Below are 16,578 nucleotides of genomic sequence, written 5' to 3'. Positions count from 1 at the left end.
TATCTTATCACAGGGACAGCGAGCAGAGGAAGGAAGGCAAGAGAAGTGAGAGACAGGAGACGCACAGGAGGGGAGGCAGAGGGGATGTGAGTGATGGGGTCCCACCCCTTCCAGAGGCCCAGTTGCATCCCTGCTCAGGGAGACCACCCATATCTTTTCAGTATCTCCACACTGCACAAGAACTGCCTCAAGCAAGCCAGGCATGCCTCAAGTCCAGGCCTTCCCTGAATCTTCATTTCCCTTGAAAGGCTTAGCAACTCATTCTTAGGGTTTCGAGAAGTAATACTATGTTGGTTAAAAGAATCCCCAGGTCTCCATCCCCAACTTCTTGCCAGCTCTTCCCTTCCCACTTGGGTGTCATCTGTTATTACAAACTTGACACATAGAGCGGAACACCTCCTGTGTGCCCCAAATCGGTTTGTGCTTCAGGGAGACAGTCTAAGGACCAGTGGCTGCATGACAGGATCACCTGGGCACTTGAAGAAATTTCTGATCCAAGGCTTCAGAGAACAACTGAACCAGAATCTCCACGGGTGCAGCCGAGGCCTCTGAAAATTCCCCAGGTGGAAACAGCCAGATAAAGAATCACAGACCAGACCAAGGAAAGGCAATTCACGATAACGCTCGCCAGTCCCTTGCTCACGGCAGACATCAACAAATAATTTCCTTACTCTGAAGCCTAAAAGCAGCCCCAGAATCCTTTCCACCATGGCCGCCATACAAACATCAGACTGAGCATGAGAGATGAAACACCGCTGCATCCTGGAGCTGACCGAAATGGTACAGGATCTACCTTCTTAGATTTTAGAACCTGGCCTACGAGGAAATGCTTGGATTAAATGTGGCCCAGGCCCCAATTAGGCTCAACCAAATGTTTGTTTTCTCGGGTCTTGGTTTAATGAGGTGTCAATGAGAAAACGTTCTCATCTGGCTTAGGATTCTAGGGGCTTTGGTTTTAATTTTACAAATTAGTTCTCGTTCCCACTATAGAAAAGAAAGGGGGGTGGGGTGGGAAGCATTTCTCTGTGTTCCTTTTTTCCTTCCCTGATTACCCCCAAAAGAGCTTTCAAATAATCTGCTAAGTATTGAAATACTGAAGTCATAAACTAGTTGCAGAAAATCGGCTTACTGGAACAACAGGAAAGACATTCTTTTGCCTTTCAAAGCCTTTCCCATCATCTAGAGCCAAAAATATTATCTTCTGACCCGAAAAGCCACTAATAAACCTTGCTTCTATAGGCTAAGCAAGAGGCATGATTTTCCCCTAAGCAATGTGGCTGAGAGAACAAGACTGTTCTCTGGGCCCCCCAGCCCATATCCATCCTCTCCCACCTCCTTGTCACCTTCAGCTTCCAGGTACTTTGCTCCTGCTCTCAAGCTGCCTAGAGTCCCCACAACTGTCCCCATTCCCACAGGCTCCTTTCCTCCACAAGAGCACCCCAGCCCCAAGTTAAAACCCCTTTCTTTTTCCCTTCCTATCCAAATTCCAGTCACAGCTAGCTGCTGAGCACAATCTCTAACCACAGTCTTAGCACTCATTCTCTCTTCATAGAGCTGTTTATACACACAGAATTTGGTGTTTCTTTTCCATTTACTTAAGAGTTTGGGAAAAGCCTGCCTTATGGGGGCATGCAGAGGAAAGCCAGCAATGGAATCCCTGCATAACTGAGGACCATTTTCGGGCATGACGCATTAATAAAAAGTCAAATTAATGGTACTATATTTTTTGCTACTGATCCACTGAAAAACCAAAAAACAAATAGAAACAAAAAACGTAACACAGGAACCTTCAGTTACAAAGATAATTCATTTGTGTTCCTTATTCCCCTAAACTTGAAGATAAAAGAAAATGAGATGTTTTGTGCCACATTTGTATTTTAAAACATGAGGCTATTACAGAGTAAAGTCAGTCAGAAAGAGAAAAACAAATACCATATATTAAGGCATATATACAAAATCTAGAAAAATGGCACTGATGAACCTATCTGCAGGACAGGAATGGAGACGCCGACATAGAGAATGGACTTGAGTACGTGGGGAGGAGACGGAGGGCAGGAGATGGCGGGACGGACTGAGAGAGTGGCAGGGACATACGTACACTCCCATGAGTGAAACAGAGCTGGTGGGGAGCGGCTGCAGCACAGGGAGCTCAGCCCCGTGCTTTGTGATGATCTAGAGGGGCGAGATGGGGGGGAGGGAGGCTCAACAGGGAGCGGACAGTGTACATATGGCTGATGCACAATACTGTACAGCAGAAACCAACACAACACTGTAAAGCAATTATATTCTAATTTTTTTAAAAAGATGAGGTTGTTGATACCAAAATCAAAGATGTCACAAATAAAGAAAATTAAAGGGTGATATCACTGATGAACACAGTGACGCAAAAATCCTCAACACAGTATCAGCATACCAAATCCAACAGTATGTTAAAAGGTTCACACACCATGACTAAGAGAGATTATCCCAGAGAGGCAAGGGTCAATCAACATGATATACCATATTAACTGAAGAATAAAAACCATATGAACAGAGACCCAACAGATGCAGAAAAAGCTTTTGACAAAATCCAACATCCATTCATGATAAAAACTTTCCAGAAAGTAGGCACAGAGGACATACTTCAACATAATAAAGGCCAGATATGACAAACACACAGCTAATGTCACACTCAATGGTGAAAAGCTGAAAGCATTTCCTCTAAGATCAAGAAAAAGGATGCCTACTCTCACCACTTTAATCCAACACAACACTGGAAGTCCTAGCCACAGCAATCAGATAAGAAAAAGAAATAAAAGAAATCCAAATTAGAAAAGAAGTAAAATTTCCCTGTCTGCAGATGATACTATCTGTCTACCATACATACAAAATCCTAAATAGGCCACCAGAGAACTGCAAGAGCTCATTAGTGATACAGAAATCTGTTGTATTTCTATACATCAACAATGAACTATCAGAAAGAGCAATTAAGGAAACAATCTCATTTACCATCATGTCAAAAAGAATACAGTACCTAAGAATAAACCTATTAATACCTAAGGAGGTAAAAGACCTGTACTTGGAAAACTATAAGACACTGACAAAAGAGATGGAGGATGACACAAACTGATGGGAAGAAATCCCATGCTCTTGGATTGGAAGAATCAATATTGTTAAAATGACCATACTACCCAAGGCAATCTACAGAATCAATAAAATCCTGTCAAAATACCAAGGGCATTTTTCACAGAACTAGAGCAAATAATTTTAAAACTTGTATGGCAACACATAAGACCCCAAATAGCCAAAACAACCTTGAGAAAGAAGAACAGAGCTGGAGGAATTATGCACTCTGACTTCAGACTATATAAAGCTACAGTAATCAAATCAGTATTGTAATGGCACATAGATCAATGGAACAGAACGGAGCTCAGAAATAAACCCATGCTCTTATGGTCAATTAATTTACAATCGAAAAGAGACAAGAATATATAGGTGAAAAGACAATGTCTTCAATAAATGGTGCTAGAAAACTGAAAGTGAAACAAGTAGTGTTTATTAGGAGGAAAAAGAGTAAGTATGGACAGACACACAGGTGAGCTCAGAGAATTTCACCTTCATGGTGGTTTTATTATAATCACTTTTATGGGGCATTTCTTCCAGGTTTTCCTTCAGCCAATAACCTTACTTTGCCTGGTTCTGAGTCTGTACTTGGCATCATTATATTTCAGGGCCCTTCCATGTGAGCCCACGCATCTCTTGGCCAAGATGGATTCTAGCGAAGGGGCCTATGGGTAAGCTGACATCACTTACTACAAGCTGACATCTCCTCTCGTTACCTCCAAGGAGCCTTTCTGGGCATGTGTAGTTGAGAAAGTCTCCTTGACTTTGAGAATGAGAAATATGTGGTCTTTTATCTCTTAACTGGGCAGGCTCAGCCCTTCTCTCTCCTGCTGTTTTGGAGTAGCTGTCCAGAGGGGAGAAACAAGCTGTTCACCCAGAGGCCCATCTAGCTCTTGCCTCTGCTCCACATTCCCTCCTAAGAGACCTCATCCTCTCTCATGGCTTTAATTATATCTTGCTGCTAAGTCGCTTCAGTCGTGTCCGACTCTGTGTGACCCCATAGACGGCAGCCCACCAGGCTCCCCCGTCCCTGGGATTCTCCAGGCAAGAACACTGGAGTGGGTTTGCCACTTCCTTTACCAACGCATGAAAGTGAAAAGTGAAAGTGAAGCTGCTCAGTCCTGTCCGACTTCTAGCAACCCCACTGACCGCAGCCTACCAGGCTCCTCCATCCATGGGATTTTCCAGGCAAGAGTACTGGAGTGGGGTGCCATTGCCTTCTCTGTAATTATATCTTGAAGTGAAGTGAAGTGAAGGGACTTCAGACGGTAAAGAGTCTGTCTACAATGTGGGAGACCTGGGTTCAATCCCTGGGTCGGGAAGATTCCCTGGAGAAGGAAACGGCAACCCACTCCAGTACTCTTGCCTAGAAAATCCCACGGATGGAGGAGCTTGGTGCAGGCTACGGTCCATGGGGTTGCAAAGACAGACCCTCCTCCTCATACAGACCAGTAGATACAACTGCCTACTTGATATAATCACCTGGACATTTTAAAGGCCTTTGTTAAAAACTGAACCCAGCATGCTCCTTCCCCAGATATATAATCTCCAGAATATCCTGTTAAATAAGGAAACATGTAAAACTGTGTTTAGTATCGTTTGTACATCAAAGGGAGAAAATAAATGAATAAATAAATATCACACACACATTACATTTGCATACACCTTCAGAAAAAAGAAACAAAAGGGATAAATCAAATAAAAATGGGTGCCTACCGGGGAGGAAGGGGAAAGGGTGCAAGATATACAGATTCAAGGAGATTTCTGTAACTGCATCCTGTTACACAGTTTTGACTTTGGCAAAATTTGTAATATAAAAGTTTACATAATTTTAAACTAAATCAAAAGGAAAAACCTCTAAAAGTGAAAAACAAAATGAAGCAAATCAGTGTTATGTCATGGTGGGAGTATACCAATGTGAAGAAAAGGCTTCTAAACACAGTATTCTGAATATATATACATCCCAAACTGGGACACATTTTGGGGCCCAGAAAGAAACATAAAGAAATCATGAATTTCATTCTAAATCTTACTGTTAATAGAGAAAAATAACATAGTTATTTGAAAGCTATAATAAGTATGTTTCAGGTGTGCTGAACAAAGTTTACATTAAAAAAAAAAGTAAACTGCTGTCCTTAGAAAACCCAGCTTGCAAAGCTGGCCCTTGGCTGACATTTGGGAAACTGGATTTCGGGTGGTTCCCACAATTCCCAGAACTGATAAGAATGGCTCACTATGCCTAACCTGTCTGTGGAAACAACATGGTTTATGTTGAAAACCTGCCTTCCTGCTGGAAGTCTGGAATTTTGGTTTGTGTTAGGCAAAGGGTGCTTATGTGATCTGTCCCCAGTAAAACCCTAGGCAATGAGTCTCTAATGGGTTCCCTTGGTAGACAGTCTTTCACACAACTGGATGGGGTTCCCATTGAAAATCAAAGCTTTATTGGTCAAGATTGGAGGTTGCTAGAGTCCAAACCCACAACTCTGAAAACTAATAGAGGGAAAGAATCAAGCATTTATCCTGCCTTTTACTATGAACAGCATTTCAGACTAATCATATAGGTGTGACAAAAACATGTTCTTCACTGAAGAATTCCAGGTAATAAAATGCAGAAGGAAAAATGGCTCTAAGCAATGATCAATGGATGCTAAAACCATTTAGGTGAAAGAGGGATGAAGATTTTGTAACAGAGGGATCAGCTATGACCACCTGAACCCACGGATATCTTAGAATCTCTATATGACAGACAGACACTAACTGCCTGTTGATTTCAAAGAACAAGACACCCACAGCACTAGCTATGAGGTGGTCTCACTAAATAACTGGACCTGAATTGAATCAAGCCTCTAGACTGCACTTCTCATTGACAGAAAATACGAGGAACAAGTTGAACATGTCAGATGACACCACACAGAAGCAATCAGCCAAATCCTGGATGTGGTAGACGATGACCTACCTCCTCCAACAAATCAGTGTCACGAGAAAAGTGAAGGTAGGGTGGAGGAAGGAGGCTGTAGAGCTACAGAAATACAGACCTAATGAATAAAAGCCGAAATAACAAGAAAGTCAATCTGATTACATCACTCTTCTTTAAAAGCCCTGGGCCCCCACCCCCACTCTTCTGGCTGTACCTCTCATCACGTCCCCTCTGTGCTCTGGCCACAGTCACCTGCATTCAGGGGTGAGCCCATTCCTTCATTCCTTGGGTCCCTACACATGCAGTTCCTTCTCCCTGGGAGAGAAGTGTAAGTTCAGGTCCTCCCCCTGTTACACACCTTCTCAGTACCCTGTACAGGGAAATGTGTGTATTTGTTTCATATCTGCCCTTCTCCCAAAGACTAGAAGTTCCTTGAGGGCAGACACCACATCTTTCAGCAGAGTCTGACACATGGTAAGTAGGTACTAAATAAAAATCTGTTTCTCACACATGCAAACAAACAAGGTATGAACCACATGGCCCAGTGCCACCAGGTGGGAATTTGGAGACACTTTAAATCAATCAAGCCCCGCATAATCCCGGCTAGTCTTCACGGCTGTGAAGTCTGTAATTTTCAGGACTCAGAACCCAGCCTGAGGAGCTGAGGCTCACAGAGAAGGACTCACCGCCTCGTGGGACTTGGGAACAGGAATGATGATGGCCAGCACGCAGATGAGCTGGAAGATGGCCCCCAGGAAGAGTCCATACCGCAGCAGGTTCTCCAGGAACGTGGGCTCAGGCACCTCGGGAGGGGAGAAGTCCAGGTCGGAAGCCATGGCCCCAGCTGCCTGCTGCCTGAGGTCCCCTCCAACTCACCGCTCTCCAGAGCCAACTTCTAAATTCAAAGAGTTAATGTCACGTTTCCACAACTGATGTTTAAACGGTTCCACTTACACAAACACGCCCACATACATGCAAGAATATGTAAAGCACCTGTGGTGAAATGTTAACAGCTCTTGAATCTAAATGGAGGATATGCGCAGAGCCACCGAATCATTCTTTCAATTTTCTTCTATGTTTTAAATCTTTTCCAAATATGAAGTTACAGAAAATAAATAAATGTAAACACTTCAACAAAAATCTCAAATCAACATACATTTGCTGAAGGTCTGCTCTGTTTCAGGTTTTCTTTACTTGTTCACTTATACATCCAGTCATTCATTTAACAAATACTTATTGAACACCAAGCACTGAAGGCTGAGCAAAACAGTCTTCTCTTCTCTCGAGGCCAACTTCTAAGGACAGAAGGACAGAGGAAGACAAAGAACTCATCCAGATGGAACATGCCAGCTAGTGGTCACTGTTTGAAAAAAAGCTTCAGAAGGGCATCATTTTATTTTGTATAGAGTGACAGGAAAGGCCTCTCTGAAGACAAGACAGGAATGAAGTGGCGGAGACGGGAAGCGTGAGAGTGAGGCAGGGCGGCATCTCTGGGAAGTGTAGCCCAAGCAGAGAGAAAAGCAAGTGTAGAGGCCTGTGGTCAGGGATATGAGTCCAAAATGGCCAGAGACGAGTGCAGGAGGGAGAAGGAGGAGGTAAGATAGAGAGGAGAGGGACTGACCTGGAAGCACCCTGACACTCTGATTTTATGAAGTCGCCACAGAAGGGTTTTGAGCAGAAAAGTGACATGATCTGACTTACATTTTAAGTAGGGCAAGAATGGACATGAGGAGACCCGTGAGGAGGCTACTATCAGTAATCCAAATAAGAGATGCTGGGGACACAGACGACAGGGGCAGTGGTAGTCAGCGGTGGCAGGTCCAGTCTCAATCCACCTCTCCAGACCCTCCTTTCACCAGAGCCCCCAACTCCTAACACCCTGGTCAAGCTGAAAGACCTGCCTGTAATTCTCCAAGAGCACTGAGCTCTTTCAAATCCTAGGCCTTTACCCAAACTGCATACTCTGCCAAGAATGCCCTCTCCCACTCTGACCGCTTGCCAAGTCCCCACTCTGCCTCTAAGGCTGAGCTCATATCACCTCCTGAGCATGCTTTTAGCACTGCCCTCCTCCTGTCCTGGACTGAACTGCTCCCCCTCTACCACAGGACCCATGAGTGGCTTCCTCTGGCCCACCCCAATTTTGGGGAAAAGTTTTGGGAACCAGACCCATCTGACTCCACAGCCCTTTGTATTTTCAGGGATCTAGGCCACAAGGAAACTTTCTGCTAAATCTAAGCTGTCTGATATCATGGTCATGATATCACGTGGCTATTGAGAGTTGAAACACAGCTAGTCCAAACTGAGATGGCTGTTAAGTTAGATACACACACAATTTATAAGCGAGGATGATCCTAAGAATGAAAAATATCTCACTAGCAATGTTTTATATTGAATCCATATTGATGGCATGTTGAAAAGATACACTGGGCTAAATAAATTATCAATTTCATCTATCTTAAAAAAAGAACAAAGTTGGAGGATTCACTTTCTGATTTCAAAATGTATTATAAAGCTACAATAATCAAAAGAGTGTGATACTGGCATAAGAATCTAGGGCAATGGAACAGAATAAAGAGCACAGAAGTAAATCCTCACATATACAGTCAACTGATCTCTGAACAAAGGTGCCAAGACCATCCAATGGGGAAGGATAGTTTTGTTAACAAATAGTACTGGGAAAACTAGATATCCACATGCAGAAGAATGAATGGAAGTTAACTCAAAATGTTTCAAAGAACTAAACTTAAGAGCTAAAACTATTAAACTTATTGAAGAAAACACAGGAGGAATCTTTATGACATTGGATTTGGCAATGACCTCTTAGATGCCAAACCACAGGCAACAAAAGAAAAAATAAACTGACTTCATCAGAATTGAAGATTTTTGTGCATCAAAGGGCATTATCAAGAGAGTGAAAGACAAACTGGCAAACAGTTTGGCAGGTTCTAAAAAACTTAAACCTAAAATTATCCTATGATCTAGCAATTCCACTCCTAAGTATATATACCCAATAGAATTGCAAGCATGGACTCAGATACTTGTACACCAATGTTCACAGCTACACTATACACAATAGTGAGAAGACAGAAACAACCAAGTATCAATCAACAGATGAGCTGATAAACGAAATGTGGTATATTATATATAAACACCCACACGTATGTTTACTCGGCTGTTGAGATGAATAAAATTCTGACACATGCTACTACATAAATGAATCATGAAAACACAGTTAAGCGAAATAAGGCAGACGCAAAAGGACAATATTGTATGATTCCACTTGCTAGGTACCTAGGAAAGGCAAACTCATAGAGACAGAAACTAGACTATAAGGTTACAGGGACCTGAGGAGGGGGGATGGAGTAATGGTTACTGTTTAACGGGTACAGAGTTGCAGCCTGGCATTATGAAAACGTTCTGGAAATAGTGGTGATGGTTACACACGCTGTACACTTAGAAGTGGTTAAAATGATAAATTTTATGCTATGGATACTTTACCACACACAAAAAAACTGTACCTATTTCTTCTTACTTTTTAAACATAGCTACTAGAAAACTAAATTAAACACGTGGCCTGCATTATACCCCTATGGATGGCTCTGCGTTTGCCCGAAAAGCTTCCTCCGCTTTGGCTCTGACACTTCGTTGCTCTGCAACATTTTTCCAACATGAACGCGGAGTGACTAAAGGATGACAAAAATGATCTTTGAAGTGAATAGACTGGGGGGTTTATGCAAATACACATGGTCTACCTTTTAACCTAGTCTCTTAGGAAGGTCATGTGCCTGTGCCGACAAGGGGGCCATTGTTCCACGCCACTCCTGTCTCCCTTGGGAATGGTTTTCAAAGTCTGAGGTTCACTCCCCCACCCCCAAACCCTCAGAGCTGGCAGATCTTATCCTCCCAGAAAAGATCTGACTTCTGGAAAGAACCCAACATCATCTGGATCGCAGGGTGGTGAATCAGGTGGAGCCTCAAGCCCAGGAATACCATTTTTGGTCAAATACAAGGTATGACGCTCAGACCCTCGGCAGATTGTTTGTAGTGGCTCAGACACTGGCTCTGAAGTGAATTCCAAGGCGGCTGCAAGAACAGCTTCACGAGAGGAAACATACAGCCAGGCAGGGCACTGCATCCTCATGCTGTGTGCATAGCAAGGCATAAAGAAGGTCTCTCATTTCTTCAGTTACACCTCATAAATACACACTTTTTAAAAATGCCCTTGGCCCTAAACTTTACCTTTAAGGCTGTAACCAGCCTAGGGGGTTTATCAATATTTAGATTTATTAGTGTTACTAACAGCAACATTGTTAAGAATATTTCTAATACAATAAAAACATGGGGCCAAGAGTCAGGCTAGGGGCACAGACTCTGCTTCTATTACCAATTAGCTACACTTTGGACCAATCTAGAGACTTATTGATGTTCTCAGGAGCCAAACAACAATAATGCATTCAAAGCTATAATGCATTTAGAGTTTTTTTTAAATAGCAATTAGGCAACACCTAACAAGAGTCATAAAAGTGATTATTATATCCTTTGACTGAGTAACTCACTTCCTGGAATTTACAGTAAGGAAACAATTCAAAAGAAGAAAAAGGCTTCAGGTACAAAAAAAAGAGTTCATGGCAGTGCCATTCAGAATACTGAAAACCAGGAAGCAACTCAAGTGTCCAACAATAAAGAAGCCATGATGTACCGTAATGTTAACCCAATTACGGTGCACCATGGCATGTTGCCCCTTGGCTTAAACAGCAAATACAGATGTTGTGTATCAGGCCAGTGCAAAGTCTTTGCAAATTTATATTACATGAAAAAATTAAACAATTACATAAACACTATCACTGCAACCATGTATAAATTGTGATTTCACTGGCTAAAGATCAAAAGAGGCCATAAGAAAATGTAAATAGTTGCTATTAAAAGTGAAGGGGCCATACGTTTTAATTCAGGGGAGAATCTTATTGAAAAAATTAATATAATCTAAAAGAAAAATCCATGCCCTATCTGCTCTCTTCATAAAACTTTTATAGAGTCTAATGAAATGTTGCCCAGGAGAACTTTCTGCAATGACTGAAATGTTCTATGCTTCTGCTCTCCAATATGGTAGCCACATGTGGCCAGTAAGCACTTAAAGGAGGACTGAGGAACTGAATTTTTCATTTTAACTTCAATTAATTTATAAATCATCACATGTGGTTAGAGGACTCCCAGACTGGACAGCACAAGTATAACCAGAGGATAGCTGTGGTAACGTTCTAGAAAACATAAAATGCTCTCTACATCCTGTGTCTGCTTTAGAACTCCTGTCTAGTTTTCTCTGCACCCGTGCTTTACTTCCTCGCCTGCCTGCCTGGATTTCTGGGTTTTCCTTTCCTGACTACAGAAGTCACAAGAGTGCTACTCATCCTTTGGCTCCCAATGAAGAGGCTCTTAGCTCTGACTCCGTGACAGGCTTTGCTCCCCGACCCCCTCCACTGTCACAGCAGATCATCTGCTAGATGAGCACAGTGCTTTACAGTCTAACTCATTCAATTCACAACCATTACAGACAGGGGGTATCACTAATGAGGATGAGGAAACCGAGGCTCAAAGAGGTTATGTGGCCTACCCAGGGATTACTTGGCTGACAAGGAGCAAAGTCAGGATTCAAACTGCCTGGTGGGTAAGACTGAAACTTACCTGGGGGTCAATGGTTCTCAAACTGCAGGTTTTGGCCCATTAGTGAGCCATGGAAACCATTAAGGGGCTTGCCGCTGACACTTTTTAATTTTATTAACCAGTATAATAGACAATATCACATTAGTAAGGGTGAGCATTATATCTTGAAGCTTTTTTTTTTTTTTTCCAGTTATATCCATCTACATCCCAGCATGCATGTTCTGGGTCAAAATTCATTTCTTATTGTTTGAGAAATACCACACAGTCTAATATTCTTATTGTTCCACTATAATAAGCTCCTGAGGTAGCTGGGACCCAGGGTCCATTTTGAGTTTGTTCCAGGGACTGACACAAATATCTGGTAACTGATCAAACCTGTGCTTGTTTCCCATCTTTAAAGAGCAGCCTCATTTAACAAGGCGGGGGGGGAGCTGAGAGGCACGGGGCCTACGTAGGCTCGCCCACTGAATCAAGGCAAAGCTGAACATCCTGCTATGTCTCTAACCCTGTGGTGCTCCAGACTTGCTTAAGAGCAAAGGTTTGGTTTGTTTGTTTGTTTTTTAACACATGGGGATACTCGTACCCCCACTGGAATTTAATAAAAAGTACAGACTCATTTTGGAGAAGGAAATGGCAACCCACTCCAGTATTCTTGCCTGGAGAATCCCATGGACAAAGGAGCCTGGTGGGCTACAGTCCATGAGGTCGCAGAGTTGGACACAACTGAGCAACTAACACACACACACAGACCCATTTATTATCAAACATGGAAAATAATTTTATAAGGTCATCAGACCCCTTGAGGCTCATCCATGAATATCAGACACCAGTGGTCTGAGACATTCATTAACTGAACACAGAGTTACTGAGTCCCAGCCATGGAGTTTCTATACAATCAGAGGCACCCAAACACAAAGATATAATGTAATGTCGGCAGTGAGTAGTATGAGAAAATATAGAGAGGGAGGTAAGGAGTGCCATTTTATATGAGGTGGTCAGGGAAAGGCCACCCTGAGAAGGCAACATTTCAGCAGAGGCAAAGAAGAAAGTGAAAGAACAAGTTATTTCAACATCTGTTAGGTACCCCAAGACGGAGGAGAACAAGGGATAAGGTCTGAGGCAGAAATGAACTTTATGATCAGAGGAGCATAAAGTGAGCAGCTGTTTAAGACCAGTAGGACTCTGGGTCAAAGGGCAGCCACTGGAAGGTTCTTAGCAAAGAAACAACATCATCTGACTCATTTTTAAAGGGTCCCTGTGGCTGCTGTATTGAGAACAGATTGCAGAGGGACAAGAATCTGAAACAGGGAGACTAGTTAAGAGGCTACTATACTAGTGGTAAAGAACTGAGTCCTCTACCTGCAATGCAGGAGTCCCAGGATCAGTCCTTGAGTAGGGAAGATCCACTGGAGAAGGAAATGGCAATCCACTGCAGTATTCTAGCCTAGGAAATCCCACAGAGGAGCCTGGTAGGCTACAGTCCATGGAGTCGCAAAAGAGTTGGACATGACTTAGCGACTAAACAACAATTATTAGTCAAAACGACACATCTGCACCAGGCAATGGCACCCCACTCCAGTACTCTTGCCTGGAGAATCCCATGGACGGAGGAGCCTGGTAGGCTGCAGTCCATGGGGTCGCTAAGAGTCGGATACGACTGAGCGACTTCACTTTCACTTTTCACTTTCATGCATTGGAGAAGGAAACGGCAGCCCACTTCAGTGTTCTTGCCTGGAGAATCCCAGGGATGGGGGAGCCCGGTGGGCTGCCGTCTCTGGGGTCGCACAGAGTCGGACACGAGTGAAGCGACTTGGCAGCAGCAGGCAGCAGTGGAGGTGGTAAATTCTCAGGTTATAGATACATTCTAAAGAGAGGGCCAACAGGATTTCTGGGATGAAATCTAAAAGAGAGAAATTAACGAGACCTGAAGGTGAAATTATTCTGTATGATACTGTAACAGTGAATATAAGATAGGAAGTATTTGTCAAAACCCACAGAACTTTACAGCACAAAGAGTAAACTTTAATGTACACAAATTAAAAAAAAAAAAATCATTTAGGTATCCAAGATGGGATATAGAATGTGACATTCTGAGTCGAAATATATTACAAATGGATGAGGTAATTTCACGGAAGGGATAGGGGGAATGAGGTGCTGACCTCAGTAACTGTGGAAATGGACAGAATTGAGAAGACTAAAAGCAAGAGGAACTGTACATGGGCTGTTGTTTTCTGCATGGTATACAGTTAACAATTCTGAAACTATACACACACACTGGAATTGCACTACTGAGTCAATGGATGGCAGATGGTGGGAGCCAGGTTTGTTACAGTTGGGAATAGAAGGTTATAGATAAGCCAGAGGAGGCTGGATGGTCCACGTGGATGGATAAGCGTTGTGGATATCAGTAAAAGTCATATTTAGATTATTACAGATACAGACAGCTATATATATATATATATATATATATAAAGAGGGGGGGGGGAGAGGATAGCCTACACACACATGTCTCTTGCCTCGCATTTTCTGAGAGGGCCTAGAAACGGGAATTCCAAACAGTAGCAATAAGCACGCCTAGCACCCAGACCTTGGTGTCTAATACGATTCTCCAATACAATGAACCAGGGGCTCCTTAGAGAAACGGTTAAGTCTAGGACTGAAGCAGGAAATATATAAGATGAGCCTGTAACAGAAAGTAAGAAAGTGTTCAAAAAAAACAAAACACATTGATCAGGGTATGTCAAAGGGATATAAGACCCACTTCGATGGCCAAAGCCAGAACAATCTGCCCAGCAAAATAAATTAAGTAGTCCTGGATTATAATCCAAAGTATGAAAAGAATTATTCAAGGCCGTACTGATATTATTTAATAAGCAAACAAACTTCCCAAGGAGAATTTAAAATAATTTATGTAAATAATCTGTCTTAAAGTGTGAAGTATAACCCCACACTCCTTAAGGGCGGGCTGTGCATAATGACTTCCTTCCAGGAGTACAATATGGAAGAGTGGTAGAAGGAGAGGAACTTCACAGTGGAAGAACCTCACTACTTCAAGCTAGTGATCTGGGGTAACATCGACAGTGATGACGTATACTGACAGCACGTACCCCACTGTGACGGTGTGAGGTACGCACAGCATAGTATATACCCTGTGAGGTGACGAGAATGGCACTTGACCTCCGGGATCTTCCTCCCCCAAACCTGTAACTCCAATGTCATCATAAGAAAAACATCCGACAAATCCCAAACGAGAGTCATTTTATAAGATATCTGACCGGTAATACTCAAAACTGTCAAGAAGACTTTTCTACAAGAAAAGTCTGAGAAACTACCACAGTCCTAGAAACCTAAGGAGACATGACTAAACATAATGTGGGATCCTGGAACAGAAAAAGGACTGAGCAAAGAAAAAACTGAGCAAATCTGAAGAAAGCATGGACTTTAGTTAGTTACCAATACTGGTTCATTAACTGTGACATGAGTATTATACTAATGTAAAATGTTAATAATAGGGAAAATTGTTGGGGGGACATATGCGCCACTCACTGTAGTATCTTCAGAGTAATTTTGAAAATCTAAAATTATTCTAAAATTAAGTTTATTGGAAAAAAGTCAACATTTCAAAATAAATAACCCTTCAAACATGTATAGATGTCCAGACTTAGCAAACAGAAACTAAGTCTTGTCTAACACAGAAAAACCCAGATTCCAAGTATCTTGGTAGGGTATCCTTGGCTTCTAATGAAATGATTTTAGAATTCTGCTCTGAGACTTCAACTGGAACAGAATGGGTAACAGAAAATCAGTGTCAGGAATTACTAACTACCCTGTGCTGTTTACCCAGACCCCTCCCATTACAACAAATTCCCAAGAACTGCTCAAAACTGAGTTCGAATTTTGTCCTATGCAAAGATAAGCCATCTCCCAGAGCAGTAAAAGCTGGCAGCCAGTGGGCTGAAAAGACGGGCAGATGTCCTGTAAAATGTCATTCTGATGTGGTTGCCACAAGAAAAAATGTGGTTTCACAGATTCATTTCTCACTTCTCTCAAAAAAAAAAAAAAAAAAACAGCAAACACGCATTGTACATTTATTAGGCCTTTTGCATTCACCATCTCATTTAACCCTCCAATCAACTTTATACACCCATTTTACAGAGGATAAAACTGAGAACCAGAGAAGCAACCAGAGCTCGCCCACAGTTACCGAGTAATACGGTACACTAAGGATCCGAACCCCGGCCAGACTGACTCCGGAGCTCTGGCTCCTCCGAATGCTCCGCCCTTGGGAAGAAAGGCCAGGTCACAACTGTGAGGAGCACCGGGTCTGGTCCCAGCTCAGAGTTAAGGCGCTGGACACGAGCAAAGCAAGGCCCTCCGCCACCCTGGGAGTCAAACTCCCCTCCGCAAGTAACTTCCGAACAAGCGACCCAGGAAGTTATTTGCGCCAAACACGGAGCGGTCCCCGGGCCAGCAGAGCAGCGCCTCCGGGACAGGGGCAGCGGCGCCGGAGCCTAATCCCCGCTCCTGTACCACAGCCTCGGCGACGACGCCCCGCCCCGAAGCCCGAACCGACCGCGGGAGCTTCGGTACTCACCTCCCGCGCCGCCGCGCCGCGCCCCCCGGAAGTGGTTTCTTGCGACCTTGGGGCCCGGAAGTGACGCCCCTAAGCAACCAGCTGGCTCGGTTCCGCCCCTCCGCGTTGCTAGGGTTGGTGGATCCAGGCTTTGTTAGCCTTTTGTCCTAACCCTGTGGTTTGGAGCTGGAGAGAGGCCTACAGAAGTGAAAGCCAGGCTCCCTCGATTCTCTAAGGCTCTGTATCACAGCCCATTTCAGCAAACATTTATACACGTTTATAGACGCCTTCATTTTTTTTTTTTAAGTTTGATTTACAAACTAGT

The 16,578-nt window shown here is 43.2% G+C and overlaps 1 protein-coding gene across 5 annotated transcripts in view; it reads right to left on the bottom strand.

Annotated features, from left to right (window-relative positions):
• Positions 1 to 16,335, bottom strand: part of MANBAL (mannosidase beta like) — a 28,218-nt gene extending 11,883 nt beyond the window's left edge. For 2 of the 5 annotated variants that reach the window (XM_070381699.1, XM_014478284.2), the window contains exons 1-2: positions 16,275 to 16,335; positions 6,706 to 6,914 (exon numbers count right to left, since the gene is read on the bottom strand). In XM_070381699.1, coding sequence (XP_070237800.1) covers positions 6,706 to 6,855 — 150 coding nt within the window. In that variant the 5' untranslated portion in view covers positions 6,856 to 6,914; positions 16,275 to 16,335. Of the gene's footprint in view, positions 1 to 6,705; positions 6,915 to 7,175; positions 7,326 to 13,039; positions 13,581 to 16,274 lie in introns of those variants that run through there. The other 3 variants (XM_070381700.1, XM_070381701.1, XM_070381702.1) reach the window with 3 other exon arrangements.
• Between the last annotated feature and the right edge of the window lie 243 nt (positions 16,336 to 16,578).

Source organism: Bos mutus, chromosome 13 (genome assembly GCF_027580195.1).
Source record: "Bos mutus isolate GX-2022 chromosome 13, NWIPB_WYAK_1.1, whole genome shotgun sequence".
Taxonomy (NCBI): Eukaryota; Metazoa; Chordata; class Mammalia; order Artiodactyla; family Bovidae; genus Bos; species Bos mutus.
Note: the sequence above shows the minus strand (reverse complement) of the source record. Positions and strands in the feature narration are given on the sequence as shown.